Source organism: Diadema antillarum, unplaced genomic scaffold (genome assembly GCF_040938485.1).
Source record: "Diadema antillarum isolate AM-2024a unplaced genomic scaffold, OU_Dant_1.0 seq00001285_RagTag, whole genome shotgun sequence".
Classification (NCBI taxonomy): domain Eukaryota; kingdom Metazoa; phylum Echinodermata; class Echinoidea; order Diadematoida; family Diadematidae; genus Diadema; species Diadema antillarum.
The window spans coordinates 32,501-49,972 of record NW_027272064.1 but is presented as its reverse complement, the minus strand read 5'-3'; the positions used below and the strand labels follow the sequence as shown (position 1 = coordinate 49,972).

At 37.4% G+C, this 17,472-nt stretch overlaps 1 protein-coding gene across 1 annotated transcript in view; it reads right to left on the bottom strand.

Moving 5' to 3' along the window:
* LOC139707937 (receptor-type tyrosine-protein phosphatase gamma-like) overlaps positions 1-17,472 on the bottom strand; it is a 37,905-nt gene that overhangs the window by 3,734 nt on the left and 16,699 nt on the right. Inside the window, exons 4-15 of the mRNA XM_071619932.1 lie at positions 16,320-16,410; positions 14,529-14,605; positions 12,693-12,729; positions 11,844-11,941; positions 11,271-11,405; positions 6,211-6,365; positions 5,271-5,406; positions 4,568-4,714; positions 4,002-4,089; positions 3,383-3,453; positions 2,592-2,723; positions 731-865 (exon numbers count right to left, since the gene is read on the bottom strand). Coding sequence (XP_071476033.1) covers positions 731-865; positions 2,592-2,723; positions 3,383-3,453; positions 4,002-4,089; positions 4,568-4,714; positions 5,271-5,406; positions 6,211-6,365; positions 11,271-11,405; positions 11,844-11,941; positions 12,693-12,729; positions 14,529-14,605; positions 16,320-16,410 — 1,302 coding nt within the window. The remainder of the gene's footprint in view (positions 1-730; positions 866-2,591; positions 2,724-3,382; positions 3,454-4,001; positions 4,090-4,567; positions 4,715-5,270; positions 5,407-6,210; positions 6,366-11,270; positions 11,406-11,843; positions 11,942-12,692; positions 12,730-14,528; positions 14,606-16,319; positions 16,411-17,472) is intronic.

Sequence of the window (17,472 nt, the reverse complement as noted above, 5' to 3'; positions counted from 1 at the left end):
TCCTAAACAGGTTAATGATCAGGAATGGTCTAGGATGTCCTTGGCATCCCATCTAAATACACTTTCTCTCATCCTTGAGGGATTGGACCTGAAACTCCCAATAGCCTATCTCATCCCCTTCCTCCTCATCAGTAAATTCCTCACTGCTCCTCATCCATGCGCATCAAGATGAAAGAGTTCAATACGTTCCCATCCCCATCCATCTCGGAGGACCTCACCAGGGCAGCGAGGTGACTCAGTCGGTAGTGCATCTGCCTTTCAATCTAATGACTCAAGTGTGGACACAGGTTTGAACCCAACTGAGTCTTACTGAGCGACTTTGTGTGTTATCATCTTGTCCCCTCTAGTAAGAAGCAATACACTTTGTCCCTCGGATATGACATAAAATGGAGGTCCCATGTGTGAGAGAGTCACAACAATCACCATATGCACAAACACAATCCTGCTCCATTCATTTACTGCAAAGAGCAGGGTGCATAACCCAGTGAATTGGTCTGCCCTAAGTACTCACAGTGTGAAGACAGCTGAATAGCTGAATATGGGCTATCAAGCCATCTTATCAGAAGGAAAAGAAAAAAACAAACAAACAAAACAGCCACTCTACCCCCAATTCAGTCTCTGATTACCGGAAAACAGTGGTAAATATCTTATCTGACCCCTTTCCACTATAAATCTGAATTCCCTGCCACCCCACCCCTGATACCCTATTACAAGAACCCTACCAACTCACCTGAGAGGACTGGACCAAGAATTCTCTGGTGATGAAGGAGATGTTGGAATGTTCCTCCTCACATAGCGTGATGGTCAGTGCCCCAAGGGTCAGGGGCTCCTCCTTGCTCGTCGGCCAGTAGATTGGTTCATCCTCCTGCAATATACCACGATATGTGAGGAGTGAGTAGAAATTCACGGTGACAGGCACTCAAGTGGTGATTTGGCCTTGGCAAGTAACCCTCATCTTTATTGATGTTCTAACCCTTTGCCAACATCACATTTGTAAATGTCCTTTGGTGTAATATTTCATAGCAACAATCACAAAGTAACATAGCTACACATTTTCATCTTGCCACACATAATTGTGACATACCAAATAGCGTCCTTATATGTCATGACTCATCATAGTCTACAAAGATATGACTGTTTGATAAAATCATCAAGTATCAATACTGAGAAAAAATTGCACAGTTGCAACCAATTCAACTGCTTTCCAATTAATAGCTGTTATCGGTGAAAGATTAAGCAGGATATATCAATTTGTTAGTGGCTGCAGAAACCACATTTTATTTCAAAGACGCAGAAAAATTACACAAAGCAATGTTATGATAAAGCAAAGAGCAGCATAGGTGTTAAAAAAGAAATGACACTAAGCCAGTTTTTTCCCGCTAGGCAGGCTCCTCCTGTTTCACATTTCAGTGATCTTGCTCTATGTTAATCACCCAAACTACTTTTGTATACGCAAATGGTATACCATCATACTATCAGTCTCATAGAAGAGCACAATACCCTGGCACAGATATTCATTACAGCATTGCTTTGTGCAGTGACTCCCTTCACATAGAGTCTCTATTAAATAGTTTGAAAGTTGCCAGTTTTATTTATACAGCAGGGATTACATTATTTATGAGCCTTTTCGATCTCTGTCTACTTAATCACACACCACAATATCTCCCATTAGAAAGAAAAAAAAAAAATCATCATCGACTCATATTCTAGCATTTCTGTGGAGATCGAGAGTGGCGGCCGAAAGCAAAACTTGCCAGACTGAGTGATATACTTTTCATCTTTATTAATCTTCCAATGGTTTATTTATATACAGCTCTGTATCATTGCCATCTGTGAGGAATGATTTATCTAAACTGTGCCTGTCACATTGCACTGCATTACATCGCAACAGATTCCATTACCCTCCTTTGGCTTTTTGCCAACATACCCTATGCTTAGAAGCATGATGCATTTTATGAAGCTGACACTGGAAGATTTCAATCCATAGATTAAAAAAAAAAAATGCATTCACTCTTGCTTTGAAAAAATGGTAGCTATTTGCAAGCATAGTGATAGTTAGATGCCAGCAAAAAAGATATTTTTATACATTTCTCAACATTTTGTCAAATGCAGAGATGTTGATGAGGGTACAGCATATGGCAACTTAAGGTAATGTTTGCTATTAATTGTTCCAAAATGACAACGCAACAGCTATCCTGCAAGCATAGTGATAGTATAGATACCAGGGAAAAAAAAAGATACATTTTCACATTTCTCAACATTTGGTCAAATGCAGAGATGTCGTCTTAAGAGTGTATAGCAGATGGCAACTTTATAGGTAATGTTTGCTTTTAACTTTTAAAAATTGGCAACTCCACAGTTATCTGCAAGCAGAGCAATAATTAGATGCCAGCAAAAGAGATACATGTTTTACATTTGTTAACATTTCTTCAAATGCAGAGATGATGCCTGTTAAAAGTGTCCATACAGCATGGCAACTTTAAAAGTGGAAATGTTTGCTGTTAATCGTTCCAAATTGGCAACTTAAAGGAGATGAGTTGGGCGAGAGTGGAAGGAAAGAAAGAAGCAGCGGATTGACACAAGACCTTCACCTGGTTCTTCTGCTCGTCGGTCAGCGTGATGATGGTGGTGGAGTTATGCTCCCACAGCATCTTCCAGAAGTCCTCCATAGTCTCCTTGGTGGGATACTGGGTCACGATGTACTCTGTCTGACGCCGGTAACCCTGGAGACAACAAAGACAAATGATGGTTTCCAATAACATTTCTTCACATAGGTAGGGACCATTATCTATGACCCCTCTTCTAATCAAACAAAAGAAAAAACACAAAAAAACGAACAACCCTGCTTTTGACCATATTTTCACCATTGCCTTGCCATTATTTTTACTGTTTTTGGGGCGGCCATCAATTATCAAGTACCTGCTTTATTAAAGGTGGCGGACTCTTGCTTTATCTTTCTTCTCCTTCTCTCAAACTGGAATTAATTGTACTGTTGACTACTTTGACTTCAATGTATATGTCATACCATTTTGAAAATTATCCTGACTTCTACACAGCACATTTAATTTGTAGATATTTGTTCAAATATATCTGCTGCTATTTCATGTATGATTTTATGGTGAATGCAAATAATAAAATCAATCTGAATCCAAAACTGAAACTGATAACCACCACTATCATCATCACCAATCATCAATATCATTATCACTATGTCAATCACTTCATCCCAATAAACTACTGGGATTCCAATGACTCGCCGATGACAGCTTTGATAGGCTGCAAATAACGACGTCTTGGACCAAACTGCAATCATCTCATTTGATTACTCTAGCGAACGACCAGAAGTTGATGCAAGGAATTCCGAGCCCATTCCCGTCCATACCTGAAGGAACGATGCATTGATGTAGCCATCAACTCCAGGCACACCAGAGATCGGAACTCGACTTCGCTCAACTATGGGGAAGGGGAGGGGAAAAATTACGAACAAATGTGAGCTGAACGAGAAACTCAGAGCAACTTCAAGTCTCTTTCTGATGCTGATATATGAATGCTTGTTCAGTAAAATTGTATAGAAAGAAAGGACAAAAAAAAATTGGATTTATTTTTCATGGGGTTAGTTTTAATAAGGCTACATTCCCTCTTTCAATAACCCTTCATTTTATAACTTTGTTTGATACACTGCTGTATTATATACTTTATATTCTGCTGCATACACCATCAGCTATGATTTGAAAATATACAAATACAGAACAGGTCTCTCATTCATTACACACAAGAACCTAGTTGGACCATGAACCATCATTTGCGCAACCAGATTTTCACTTAATCATCATCATATCATTTTAAAAATCTGTATGCCCTATGACTCACGCATAGTTTAATTTCTTGCAAAATTGTCAACAGGTGCCTAAATAAACTCCAAGAATAGTGGCATGTCTCCTGAGCAAAGCTGCAATGGAGGAATAATTCATAAAATGGTTTGAAGAAAAGCAATATCTCACCTGGTATGAGATCCATATTCCTGTTTTTGTGCTTGCTCTGCCTTGCCTTATTAAACTCATGATCTCTAGGCTTCATCCTTGTTATTAGCTGCAAACAAAATTCAATCATCAGGTTAGTATAAATAATACATCATATTTATTTGATGTATTCATATAACTATACATCTTTTAATAGTGTTATAAGCTGTCAATATTGATCTTTGATTTGACCCAATTCTATCAGAAGATAAATTATTTGTCACATTTTCCCGACAATCTAAGACAGTCTATATAACAAAAGCCTAATCAAAATGCTTATTTGTGATAAACACACAACCATTTTCAACAATTAAATTGTTCAGGCTATTCCAAGATTCATCCAAAGATCGCTTCTGCAAGAACAATGCAAATGAAGTTTCCTTCCTCTCTTCAATTTTTGATGATTTCACTTCTAATATTGAACACTTCAAGTTTGCAGGCATTATCTAAAAAAAACAAAACAAAACAAAACAAAACAAAACACAATGAAGACCCATTCCTCCTCAATAATGAACTTGGTGCGTGCAGTCTGAAGACTAGACACTCACATTGAACTGCTCATCCAGCACAATCTTGCCGACCTCGTCCGGAAGGGTCATCCTGTCCACGTACTGTCGCAGCTCGGTTGCCTTGACGACGGTGTTGCCAGCCCTCAACCACTCCAGAAGAACATCATGGATGAATACGTATTGCTCCTGAATGGAGAATGCCGAAAAAACATGACTTTACAAACTGTTATATTGACTGTGTGATATGTTTGCAGCATCATGTTGTAATCTACTACAAACTTTAGCTTTATATCATTCATGCTTTTTTTAGAACTGTAGAGCAAGCACAGCAAGTGTATAAACTGTTGGATTCTTTTGTTCTCCTATTTTTAACAGTGTAAACAGCTGCATTCAATGAAAAAAGAACTGTTTGAATTTCACCGTGTATCTTCTTCCCATATCAAGGAAATAAACATACCACATGGACAATTTCAAAATTCAGTCAACACTAAATAAAAAGTAACCACCATGCTGTTGATGGTGGCACTTAATGTATTTGAGGAGAGTCATGTAATTGGTGCCCTGTGGTATCTTTGACAGCAAGATAATTCAACCAATTGAATAAAGAATAAAGAGTAAAATTAAAATGTAACTGCACATCTTACAAATAAGAGATGCTGCTACACAATTCCGATATCACAGGGTAAGACGTGCCATATCAAATATATTTAAAAAAAAAAAATCCTTATGCACAAAAACTGACCTCTGTCTGCACCAAGTAGTTCCTCTGGGTCCTGATCCTCTTCAGGAAGCCGAAGACGTTGACCTTCTCCTCAGCCTGCATCTGTTTCAGCATGGTGTCAATCACAATGTAGGTCCCCGTCCTACCCACGCCGGCACTGTTAAGACAATCAGCGGGTGAACAGTAAATAAAAGGGTTTCCCGTCTTCTGAGATGAAGAACTTTACAGCTGAAGTTTTTACAAACTTAATAGGCAATGCTTTGCAGGTATCTATAACTTCACTTTTGTGGTCAGTTGGACAATTTGGAACATTTCAAAGGCCTCATTCAAGACTCACATTTTTCACCACACATTCAATTACTAAACTCTCTTGGAGGAGTCTGCACCTTCGAATGCTTTTTAAACAGATACAGTGTATATGGTGCCATACAAATGCTGTGTATTGTCATCATCATCTTCGTCGTCATCATCATCGTCATCATCTTCACATGAAAGATGAAATGTCTGAATCAAAGGGCAGGGGACACTTGGACATGGAAACCATAGTCATGATCAAATTATTCATAGTATATTGTAAAAGTGGAAATGTTTGAGTAAGTAATTTTTCATGCTCAGTCTGGTTTAATGAATTTTGTGTGGGATGAATTTCCACAGAATCAAAATAGAAAATAGCATTATATATAGAACAAGCAAAAATTTTGTGTGCTCTTACTTTCATACTAGTTTCACATTGTGCAAAAGTTGAAAAAATTTCCACATCGCAAAAATGTCCACTTTTAGATTAATTTTTATTTGACAAATGCAAACAGAAGGAAACTGACCAGAACTGAATATAATTCATTAGTGGACAAATGAGCAAAGAAAATGGAATCCCATTTTCTTTGCTCATTTTTCCACTAATATTTATTTGCTTACACATACCCATATTTTTCATTCCATAAAAGATTGGTTTCATCTTTACCTGCAGTGGACAATGATTGGACCAGCGTCGGCCGGATTGGCTGCTGATGACCGCTGGACGAAGGACAAGACAGGCAACGTGTAGGGTGGGACCCCGTGGTCTGGCCAGTCGGTGTAGTGGAAGTGGTAAACCCTTCTCTCTGGCACCTTACCATGCTGCAAGAATGGTGGGAGTCAAACAAGAACTGGTTAGTACCAGTCTGCCTCATGATTCGTGGGTGCAGTGAATTCATTATGACCACACAAAGTGTGACACGATGTTCAACCACCACAAAAGATCTTGATCAAGTGCACCTCTCAGTCTCTCATATTGGAAGTATCAGAGATGTGCATCCAAATCAGGAGGTACAATCGAGAATGGTATCACAGTACTTTCAGAAAATCAGCCACTGAAACTATTTTTCATTGTCTGGACCAATCAAACTTCTTTAAAACCTGTGAGATTGTGCTTTACCTTTGTTTTCTTCTGGTTATGTCTTTTTTTCTTCTTCTTCTTCTCTTTCTTTTTTTTTTTCTGCAATGCAGAGCTGTCAAGGTTTTGACCAAAACACACCACCAGAGAATTTTGGGCTCACAGAAGTCCATATAATTAGACTTGGTTTGTCTGACGACCCCACGTGGTGTCAAACCCCTGTATACTCCTAGGGCAATAATTGGACAAACAGCATAATGCATTCATGGTACATACAGTGTAAGTGTCCGTGATGGAAGCTACCATGACAACACAAAGATATGATATCAACCCATCTGATTGCTGTCATAGAAGCTTCTATTGAACAATTTTACTTCTGCATTTATATGTCTTTTGTGTAATGGGCCCGATTTTTCAGACTTCAAAACTTATTTAACTATTCACAGCACTTTTTGTACTTTCCTTGGTAACAATCTCTAACTAGTAAAATTTGCAAGTTTTCATAGATCATCCCATTGCAGACCACACTTCATCTTCCATGAGTAAAACACAATAATACAAAAAAAAAAAGAGATCCAGGATTTTGACCAACATCTTAGGGAGTGGTGCACAGATAGATTTTCAGGGTGCACTGCCCTTCAGGAGCGCTTGTTAAAATTTGTTATCATGCTTAATAATAAGGTGGAAGAGAGCAATGAAACACACTTGCACAAGAGAAGCAGCTTTGGAAGAAAGCTGTTACAGCAGAGTCAATACATGAAAATCATACTATTAATGAGAAGATGACTGATCAAACAGCATCTGTCTGTAATGGCTCATGATTATCTGGCATTCTTCCTTCTAATTTTTTGATAGCTTTTTAACACTCTTAACCCATTCAGCAGTGACATTGGGATCTACTGCTAGGTTAACAAAGTTTGTAAAAAACAAATAAACAAACAAACAAACAAATAAATAAACAAAAACCAAAGGCAATATTTTCTCCAATATGGTTTCAACTACTTGGGCTGCAGAGTCAAAGACATACATTGTACATGCTGCTGTAGGTTGTCCAGTTTTGCTGTTTTTAAAGATACGATGTAGTTAAACAATTTACACACAAAAAAAAAAAATGAGGAGTGTTGCATTGTTATGCATCAGTGACACTGTTAAGATGCAGATCTCTGGTGTAAAATATCATGTGGAGTTACACAGGTCCTGTTAAGAACAACCTCAAAGGGAAATCTACCCTAAGAATAAGTATGCTGAAGAGCATCACAAAAATAAGAGGAACACGGTAGTGAAAGCTTGACCGAATTCTGATTAAAATACTAGAAAAAAAGTAATAAAAATCAGAGGTGCACGTACGATTGGAAATTTACTTGATGGGAATATTATGTTTCATTTAATAGTACAGGGCAAATGGGGGGGGGGGGCTCGTTTGTGACATCACAGAACTGCCAATTTGTGTTTGATTTCAATTCAATTCAATTCAATTCAAATGAATTTATTAGGAATTTTCTGCATGGAATATATATTACAAACGAAATACAGTCATATATATTTCGTTTTATTCTCAAGACAATAAAACATACAGTGTGTACATCCAAACATAATTGAGATATAAATGTACAGATTGAAGAAAAGAATAAGAAAACACATCAATTGGGAACCACTTGGGATATAGTGAATCAAATGATCTGACTGAATTATGGCGCATGTATTGGGAGAGTGAATGCAGAAGACTGACGTCAAATAAGCATATAGCCTGAAGATACCACAGCCTTCAAAGAAAGGGGAAAAAAGAAGAGGAAGAAGAAGAAGAAGAAGAAGAAGAAGAAGAAGAAGAAGAAGAAGAAGAAGAAGAAAAGAGAAAAAGAAAAAAAAAATTGTGTTTGATTGATCAAAACTTTAAAAAAAATCAAAAACTTACTTTTTTTTGACAGAATTTGCTCACACTTTCACTGAAATGTTCCTCTTAATTTCTCTGCTTCTATTCACACAAACTTGTTTTCAGGGTAAACTTCCCCTTTAAAATGACAAAATACACAGGGCATTTGCTGTAAAAATGAAGATAACACCATATCAGATACACATGGATGTCAAAGGTCCGAACAACTGGCAAATTGCATATTAAGAACAAATCGATGAGTTATAATCACTAGTGGTGGATATATATATATATATACATGAATGTGATCATTTCAAATACATATTACATTACACATCCACTGAACAAACACACTGAGACACTAATCAAACAAATGCAAGAAAAGAAAAGAAAAGCAAAAGAAGCCAAGAGGCCCTAGAAACTGAACAACATTAGAATTCACCTTTCTCTGAAGGCAATAGTCACAGTTAGACCTCAACCTTGTCATTTTCACATGACTTCCAGTAAGCATTTCACAACACCTTGAGCCATATGACCAGAAATGAAAGTAAGATTGCAAGGGGGCCAAGGCATAAGCAGCACTACAACTAAATTCAGACATACATATACACGTACACACACGTCCAACACTCAATGCATAGACACATAGTCACAAGAGTCATGCATATATAAATAGATATACATTCTGCATATAGTCAGAAAAACTTGGCAAAAGTAAATCAACTTTGACAAAACTTCACTACAGTAAAAATGAAAACTTAACAAAGCCAAACCAAAGTCACGAGGATACTTTTTGTTTTTGTTTTGTTTTTTGTTTTTGCTCTCCACTTCAACATAACGGTTGGAGCTAGTGTTAGTTTGGAGTAGGTTTATGAATGAAAATGAAAATGAAAAGGTAAAAAAATCATGTGAAATAATTATAGTAGGATGGGGAAAAATGAAACTAAAAACAATGAATCCTGTTGTAAATTTACACTCCTTGAATGTGTGTGTGATAAATAGAAGGTATGTGACTTTAATGATGACCCATAGTTTTAGAATAATAATCAAGGGAAAAATTAAGAGTCTTGGGAGACTTAAGCACAGGACAAGGACACAACAGGCACACTCAAACCAGCATGCTCTCAAATGTTGGAGTTGTATCTCTGTGCACGTGTTTGGTAGGGGTAGAGATTATAGGGGCAGTGCTTTAGGGAATCTAGTCACACATGAAATGTTCTCCAAAAGAATACCATACTGGTAATCAGTTTACCAACGCAGGATGGGTAAACAAGGAAAGAGCACTGGGCAGGGTAGGGAATGTGGGGGTCAACTTCACAACTTCACACACATGACTGCAAACTGCATTTTAAAAAAAAGAGAGAAGGAGGAAATTTTGAAGAATACCTCTTGTTCACAATTAAAAATTTTGATTCCATTTTGATTGTTTTATGTGCTCACATATGTTTTATTGTGATAAAAGTCATGTTCACTGGAATTTTTTTCCTTAGGATCAAAATGACATGTAAGTTAGTATGGAAAAAAAAAATATACATATATGTATATATATCTGATATCAAGTTTTTTTTTCTTCTTTTTTTCTTGTGAAAAGAATAAAGAAATTACATTTAACCAAGAAATCATAACCATCAAATCAACAAAAACTTTAACTTAACTCTTAAAATGAGCACAAGGAGTTAGATTTGTATGGGATTCTGATTAAATCAAATTTAAGCTCTTTTTTTTTTGTGATAACAATACAAATCATCAAAAGCATTATATCACTGATGAAAGAAAAAACAAACAACCAAACAAGTGATACATAAAAACTGAAAAAAAAATGGGAGCAAAAAATGAAAGGGCGAAGTGCAAATAATAAAGTGATAAACGGAAAGGAATTTGAGACCTACTGGATTCACATCCTGCTTCATCAATAATTACCGAGACGAGCAAGTAGAGAGAGAGAGAGAGGAAAAAATGACAATATAGAGATTGGTAAAGACATGATACCCTGAAACACATTAGGGTGCTGTTGCATTAAGATATCTTATCAAAGTCAGACACAAAGCTTGAAAAAAAAAAAGCATTTCAGCCAGATATCTAATCCACAACCAAGATGTGTTTCATTTGTTGTCCTTTTATTCCTTTGACTTTGACTTCAAGATCTTATGCAACAGGTATAAGAAGGCAATGAATAGATCATAAAGCTCACAAGGGATGGTAATACAACAAACGCCCTTTTAGAATTTACATATCAGTGTTCCTGTTCAGTATTGGTGGTAAAATCCAGTAAAAACAAACAAAAATTACATGAAGGCAACAAGCTAACTTCCAAGATAATGGAGATTTTGTTATTTTTTTCTCCCATAATGATGGAGTGTTACAGTTCACTTATACCTGGTATATATACAATCTAAAGAAGAGTCACCATCTCCAGCTGATAGGCAACATCCATAATGCTTTACACAATAGGGTGGAAAGTTTGGATAAGACACAATTTCAAAGTTCTTTACTGCACGTGATGGATTGACATAGAAAAAGAAAGTGAAACAACACAGCTGGGAATGAAGGTAAAATTTCTATAGATTTCAGTGCATGAGAAAAAAAAAAATGTTTACTCATAAAAGTTGATGTACATTTTCTCTACAAATATCTGTGTATGAAAAAAAAAAAAACTTTTTCAAAAGATTCATTCACATACATCAAAATGATGTTGCTAGCTCTCTTTCTCCCTGCCAGAATATGTCACGACTTCTAAAAAGAAAAATTGTCTGTCTCATGCTACAAGTCCCACACATACCTTTTTGTGTCGGTGCTTTAGGAGAAACGTTCTCAGTGTGTAGCTGGCAAATTTCTCCTTCGTTTCAAGGGTGACCTCGATCTCATTATAGCGCTCGGGAGTGCCCTTGGCTGGCCAGTAACGATCACATTTCCTCTGAATTTAGGAGGGGGAAAACATTTCTTTTTAAAGAGGAGTTGAACCAAGAACTAAATATCCCAATAAAAATGAATATCACTATTGATATCATCATTATCATTATTGATATTATCATTGTAATCACAATTATTATAATTATCATCCTCATCAACACTACTACTACCACTACTACTACTACTATTACAACTACTACTACCACTACTACGATTGCTATAACTACTACTACTACTACTACTACTTCTATTACTACTACTACTATGACTACTACTACTATTACTACTACTACTGCTACTGCTACTACTGCTACTCTTATTATCAATAGCAGTAGTAGCAGTCAGAGACTGAAGTAGTTGCAGTACAATTGTTATTATCAATATTCTCCTCCAATTTTCACCACCATGATTAATTATGGGTCTCATTTCATCCAACACTCACCCTTCCTCTTTCTTCCAGCTTTGTAATCATGACGATGACAACTGACTTCTGTTCCCAAACCAGACGCCAGAAATCATCGAAGGTCGATTTCAGCGGACCTGTAGCACACAACGGAACATATCGCAGTTTGAGAGTCATGTTCCAGCGTGAGGGTTTGCACGTAACAGAATAAAGCTACACTGCATTAACCTTTTCTGCACCAGGGACTTTGGACAGCATGTACAAAACTATGGGGTTTTCTGTGCCAATCATGACTCAAAGTGAACAAAGGATTAAGAAGCCATCTTCTGATTCATAAGGCTGGAATAAGATGTGTTACTGAATGTGGAGACATTACATTCAGGGACTTTGTTTTATGGCACAGGGGTTGCATATATATACCAAAATATGGGTGTATATTCAAAGGCCCACAAGATCAAGACAAACTCTGTACTGCCCGTATATTTACTGAGTATCTTGGCAATTAAAAAAAACAATCATGTTCATTTGGAAGAGTAAGCTAATGAAGAACTGGGTGCATTTAAAAAAAAAAAAAAGGTTACTAGGAATTCATACATGATACTGCATATTCACTTTGGTTTATTTTTCCCCCCACGATAATACAGTGTATGCAGAATTAGAAATCTGTTGCTTTTTAATGCATTTAACCCGCTCTATTAGAACTTTTCCACAAGTTTACTTCCTTGCTTCTTTATTCAAAATTTTATTTCGAGGTGGATAGCCCCCAATAGGGTGAAAATATCTACAGGAAGAATATGTGTATCAATACATGGACTTCAAAGACAAATATGAATTCTGGACCATTCAGGACCACCTTGTAGACCACATTTCACAGCCTGGAGTACTAACCTTGTGTTGCTATGTATGCTTTCTGTCTGTTGAAGCCCTGTGAAATGAGACAAAGATGAGACAGTTTGGAGAAGTTCATTTCATTTCAGAATATGAAACAGTGTATTACCATTGTAGTTTGATCTGTACAGTGCAAATGCAGACTTGCATTTATACAATCTTTGTGCGCCATGTGACACTAGTGATGTCCACAAAATACCATGCTGTATATTTCTGTCGAATGAACTGGGATGTAAGGCACTGTCAGGGGTATTGCATTTCCTGGTCATTCTAAGAATTGATATGTTTTGTTATAAACATGTTGCGATCCTCTGTAAAATAATCATTAGTGAAAACAGCTGGTTATATTGATACAGGGTATGATCTGCTGTTTACTACCCATGGGTCAAGAACCAAACAGAAACTGAAATAAAAAAACAAATAAATAAAAGCTCACTGAACATGACAACAGTCCAATGGGGGTATCAAGTTGCCAAGGCAATGCAGGGATTTATTGGCAAAATCTATAGTAAGGTACCGCGCTAACATGCAAGCTTGCTTGCGTAACACAATTCTCCCGGGGTATCGATTTTAGTGCTGCAGCGCGATCAGGTTACTGGCACACACTGACATAGGACAGGCCCGGCTGTGATTTCCTCGGCAGATCAGTTTTCAGAAGCGACACAAACAGGGGATAGAGCATCGGAATCAATTCGTTTTATCCCTTTCTCTTCTATGTGTCAGTGAGGATCAGTAATCTTGGCCCGCATTTTTGACTGTTGATAGATATGTTTCCAGGGTGCCTTGAAACAGATGTTCCACGGAGCAGCAAAGTGTTGCTCGATGTTGAATCCGAGCTTCATGTTACGCACCGACCGTGACACAGAACTATGATTATCAGATGTAGGACTTCAAATATACGTAAATCACGTACAGGTTTGTTGTAGTCCCTTTTTGTATATTGTATTCCAATACACACATTACACAAATGCAAAATGTAGTTGGGTCTTTTACTTAGTTCATCAAATGTAGCTTTTCTAGATGGTACATTCTCCTCGTTTCTTGCATTTGTTTTGTTTCGTTTTTTGCTATGCTCTACTGTTACAATGGACTCATGGTACAACAATAACTGAAGCAATGCAACAATATTCTTACATTTATCCCATATATTGTTAGGTTTACATGACAGATGTTAAAACTCCCTACTTGAGAGCACAGAAGAGTAAAAGGGTAGTATGACACAGCATGCAAAATATCCTGACAGACAGGATAACTCTTTATGATGGCAGGGGAACAACTGCGGCAACGAGGTCATGGAGAAATAGAGTGGTGAAAAACTAAGGCAAGCCCCACCTATCCAGAATACACCGCCGAGACTGACCTCTAGATTAGTATGGACCCCTTTGTCTTTATAGAGTCTTTTTTTTCTTTCTTTCTTTCTTTTTTTAACCCAATAGGTAAAATGGTTTACCTTGAATGACTAATTTACCCAAAAATACTGCTTTACATTTTTAATGGAAGCCGCCCCACTGAAACCTAGACGTAAATAAGCTGGAAGATGCTACAAACTGCGATCTTAAATATCTTACTAAAGGGAGGACAAGTTAAAACATAAAGCAAATGGAAGTTCCATTACTATTTTTTTTTTCTTTGTAAAGGAGAGCTATGTATAGCACTGCAGCCATGTTTCTGCATGTACACACAAGCAAGACTTCCTATTGAAAATGGAACAAAGAGTTCCTTTATCACTAGATAACAGCCATGATGAAAACCTTGAATGGAATGAGAGAAGAACTTTCACTTTCAATGTGTCAAGTTTGGATTTAGAATGTTACAATACTCAAGCATCTTACTTACATCTATGTAATTTGCGTTGATGTACTCCGAGTCTGGCACTCCAGGAACTGGCTGTAGCAGCACTCTGGATGACTCGTCTAATACATGGAGGAATATAGAAGAGATGAGGGGAACACATAAAAATCAGGCCCATGACTGATACTGGTGTCATATACATACATCACCACCATCTTTATCCCTGTCATCATCCAGCTTTGATCTAACCATCACCATCATCATCACTCTCATCACCATCCTCATCACTATCATCGCCATCATCACCACCTTCATCATTGTCATCATCATGATCCTCTTCCTCATCTTCATCGCTGTCATCATCATAATCATCATCGCTGTCATCATCATAATCATTGTTACTGTCATCACATCATAATTATCACCACCATCATCACCATCATCATCACCATCATCATCATCATCATCCCCACCATCATCCCCATCATCATCATCCCCATCATCATCCCCATCATCATCTCCATCATCATCATCCCCATCATCATCACCATCTTCATTATCATCAGTACTCAAACAATCATTCCAAAATTAAAAACACATTCTTTGATCATCATCATCCTGTACATCATCCTCACAGCACTCTGGAGTAGAGTCATATTAATATCATGACATCACTGGTTCATAATGCCATTACCAATATGATATAAAGTGGTATTACTATCATCGACACCATCACCATTGTTATCATTACTGAAACCATTGGGATTGTAGACATCGATTTCACCATTATCTTACTGTCATCATCATCATCATCATCATCACTATCACTACCACCACCACCACCAACACCACTATTCTCATCATCATCATCATTCTGATCATCATCATCATCATCATCGCCGTCATCATCATCATCATCCATCATCATCATTATCATGGCAAACACTGCATTCAGCACTTCAATCAAACACAGCCATCGTGTCAATCTCATGCCACTCTTCATCCTTGATCGTCGTCACCTAAACCTTTGTCACTGATACAGACCCAGTGGATGGGCGAGAAAAATGCAAGTCGGTGGCGTAGGAGGAGAAAAGGAAGTGATTGATTACCGGGGACAGAGGGGATTCCTGTGGATCCCTGAATTAAGAGGGGAAATCCCTGACAAAGAAGCACGCACACCTAAGTCACCAGGTTCTCACATTAAGATCCTGGCTTAATCCTCTTGGATGCAAATCTGTTACTATGCCTCCCCCCTTCCCACTTGCACGTAGCAACAAAATGTAGGCAATGGATTACGTGCTTTAAGAGGATATCAATCTATCATCATGATTGTTTTTTTAAAGTATGCACATCAGCAGATGGTTGACAGAATGGCATACATTCACCTGAATTTAAATTGACAAATACATCATCCTCTAAAATCCCCTTTGGCATTTAAACAAACACACTGTCTTTTGTAGAATCTTCTTCTTCCTTTTTTTTTTAACTGCATAGGATTTCTTTACACAAAGAATGTACATTAGATTCAAAATCAAACTTTTTTTTTTTCTTCAACAGATGACAATAATATTTACTTATAAAGGTAACATATTTGTGAAGCTACACACACTAGCATCATACTCCTCTTTCTCCAAATTTCATGGCAGCTAGTTTACATGTAGGAAGATTGAAGTCTTGCTATTTAAAAACAACTTCAAAGTGACTGGTATTTAGTACATTAAGATATCATGACTCGCCCCCCCCCCAAAAAAAAACAAAAACAAAAAACAAAAACAAACAACAACAACAACCACAACAACAACAAACAAACAAACAAACAAACAAAAATTAACTCACATGCTACAATGTTGGTATATCTGTTCTTGGGTTTGTTGACAGGGTCTGTACTTGCTGCAGATGGAAATGATGTAGGAACTCTCTGGATTTCCTGTAATAGATACACAAGGGAGACAAACAAACAAACATAAATCACTTCATGTGCTCATCCCTAGTGACCTTTGTTCTCCAGAGAGCAGTTGGGAAACAGAAGCTCAAATTTTGCACCATTTAATCTACTTTACTGAGGAAAAAAACAAACAAATTTTGAAATAAATGAGCATTGAACATGTTGTCTAACAAATGATATCAAAGACCTTTTTCACGAGTAACATCTTCGAGGATAATAGTCTACAAAATTCATAACTCGGAAAAATGAACTGACTACATAGATGTACTGTAAAACGAGAAATGTTCGCATGCATTTTAATTTCGCGAATTTCGTGAGAGCCAAGATTCGCGAAATTAAAAAGCATGCGAAAGTTCTTGTCTACGCTAAATGCATTGAATGTTAGAGGCAACTCGCGAATATTTCATGCCATGAAAATGGCTGTTGGCTCCAATTCGCAAAAATTTCATACAGCGAAAATATTATGTTTTACAGTAATATGTACAGAAAATATGTTGTACCATGGACATACACTGTACAATGGTGTAGCTGCATACAAAGTATGTGTTCAGTGGGTCTATACATGATTAGCACAATCACCACTACATTGTCTATGATTCATCCCTTTTTGATGCACAGGAAAAAAAAAATGGATGGGAGAGGATATTGGAGGACCACCGAATCTCACAGAGACCATGCATCAGGGATCTAGTCAGCTCATGTTGTGTGACATGGCTCTTTTCACTGCCTATTAGAGCGAGAGGAAATTGAATGATCTGCATGTTGCGAGCAGACCCGGGGATGAGTTTCACACTGACGGCCCCTCAAAATCTTCTCCCCGTGGGGCTAGCCAGAAGCTGAGGATGCCACAAAATGTCAAAAGCCAAGCGGCTGTACATCTTTTGGGGCTTTTTTCCTCTTGTTTTTGCTTTGTTTTTGGCACACTGGCATGCACATAAAAACAGGGACAGTTGGTCCCGACACACTTCTGAAGTTTGTGGTAAAATGGCTAGTTTAAGAGTGAACCACATTTCAGATCACGATGATGAATTGATAGTACAGAAG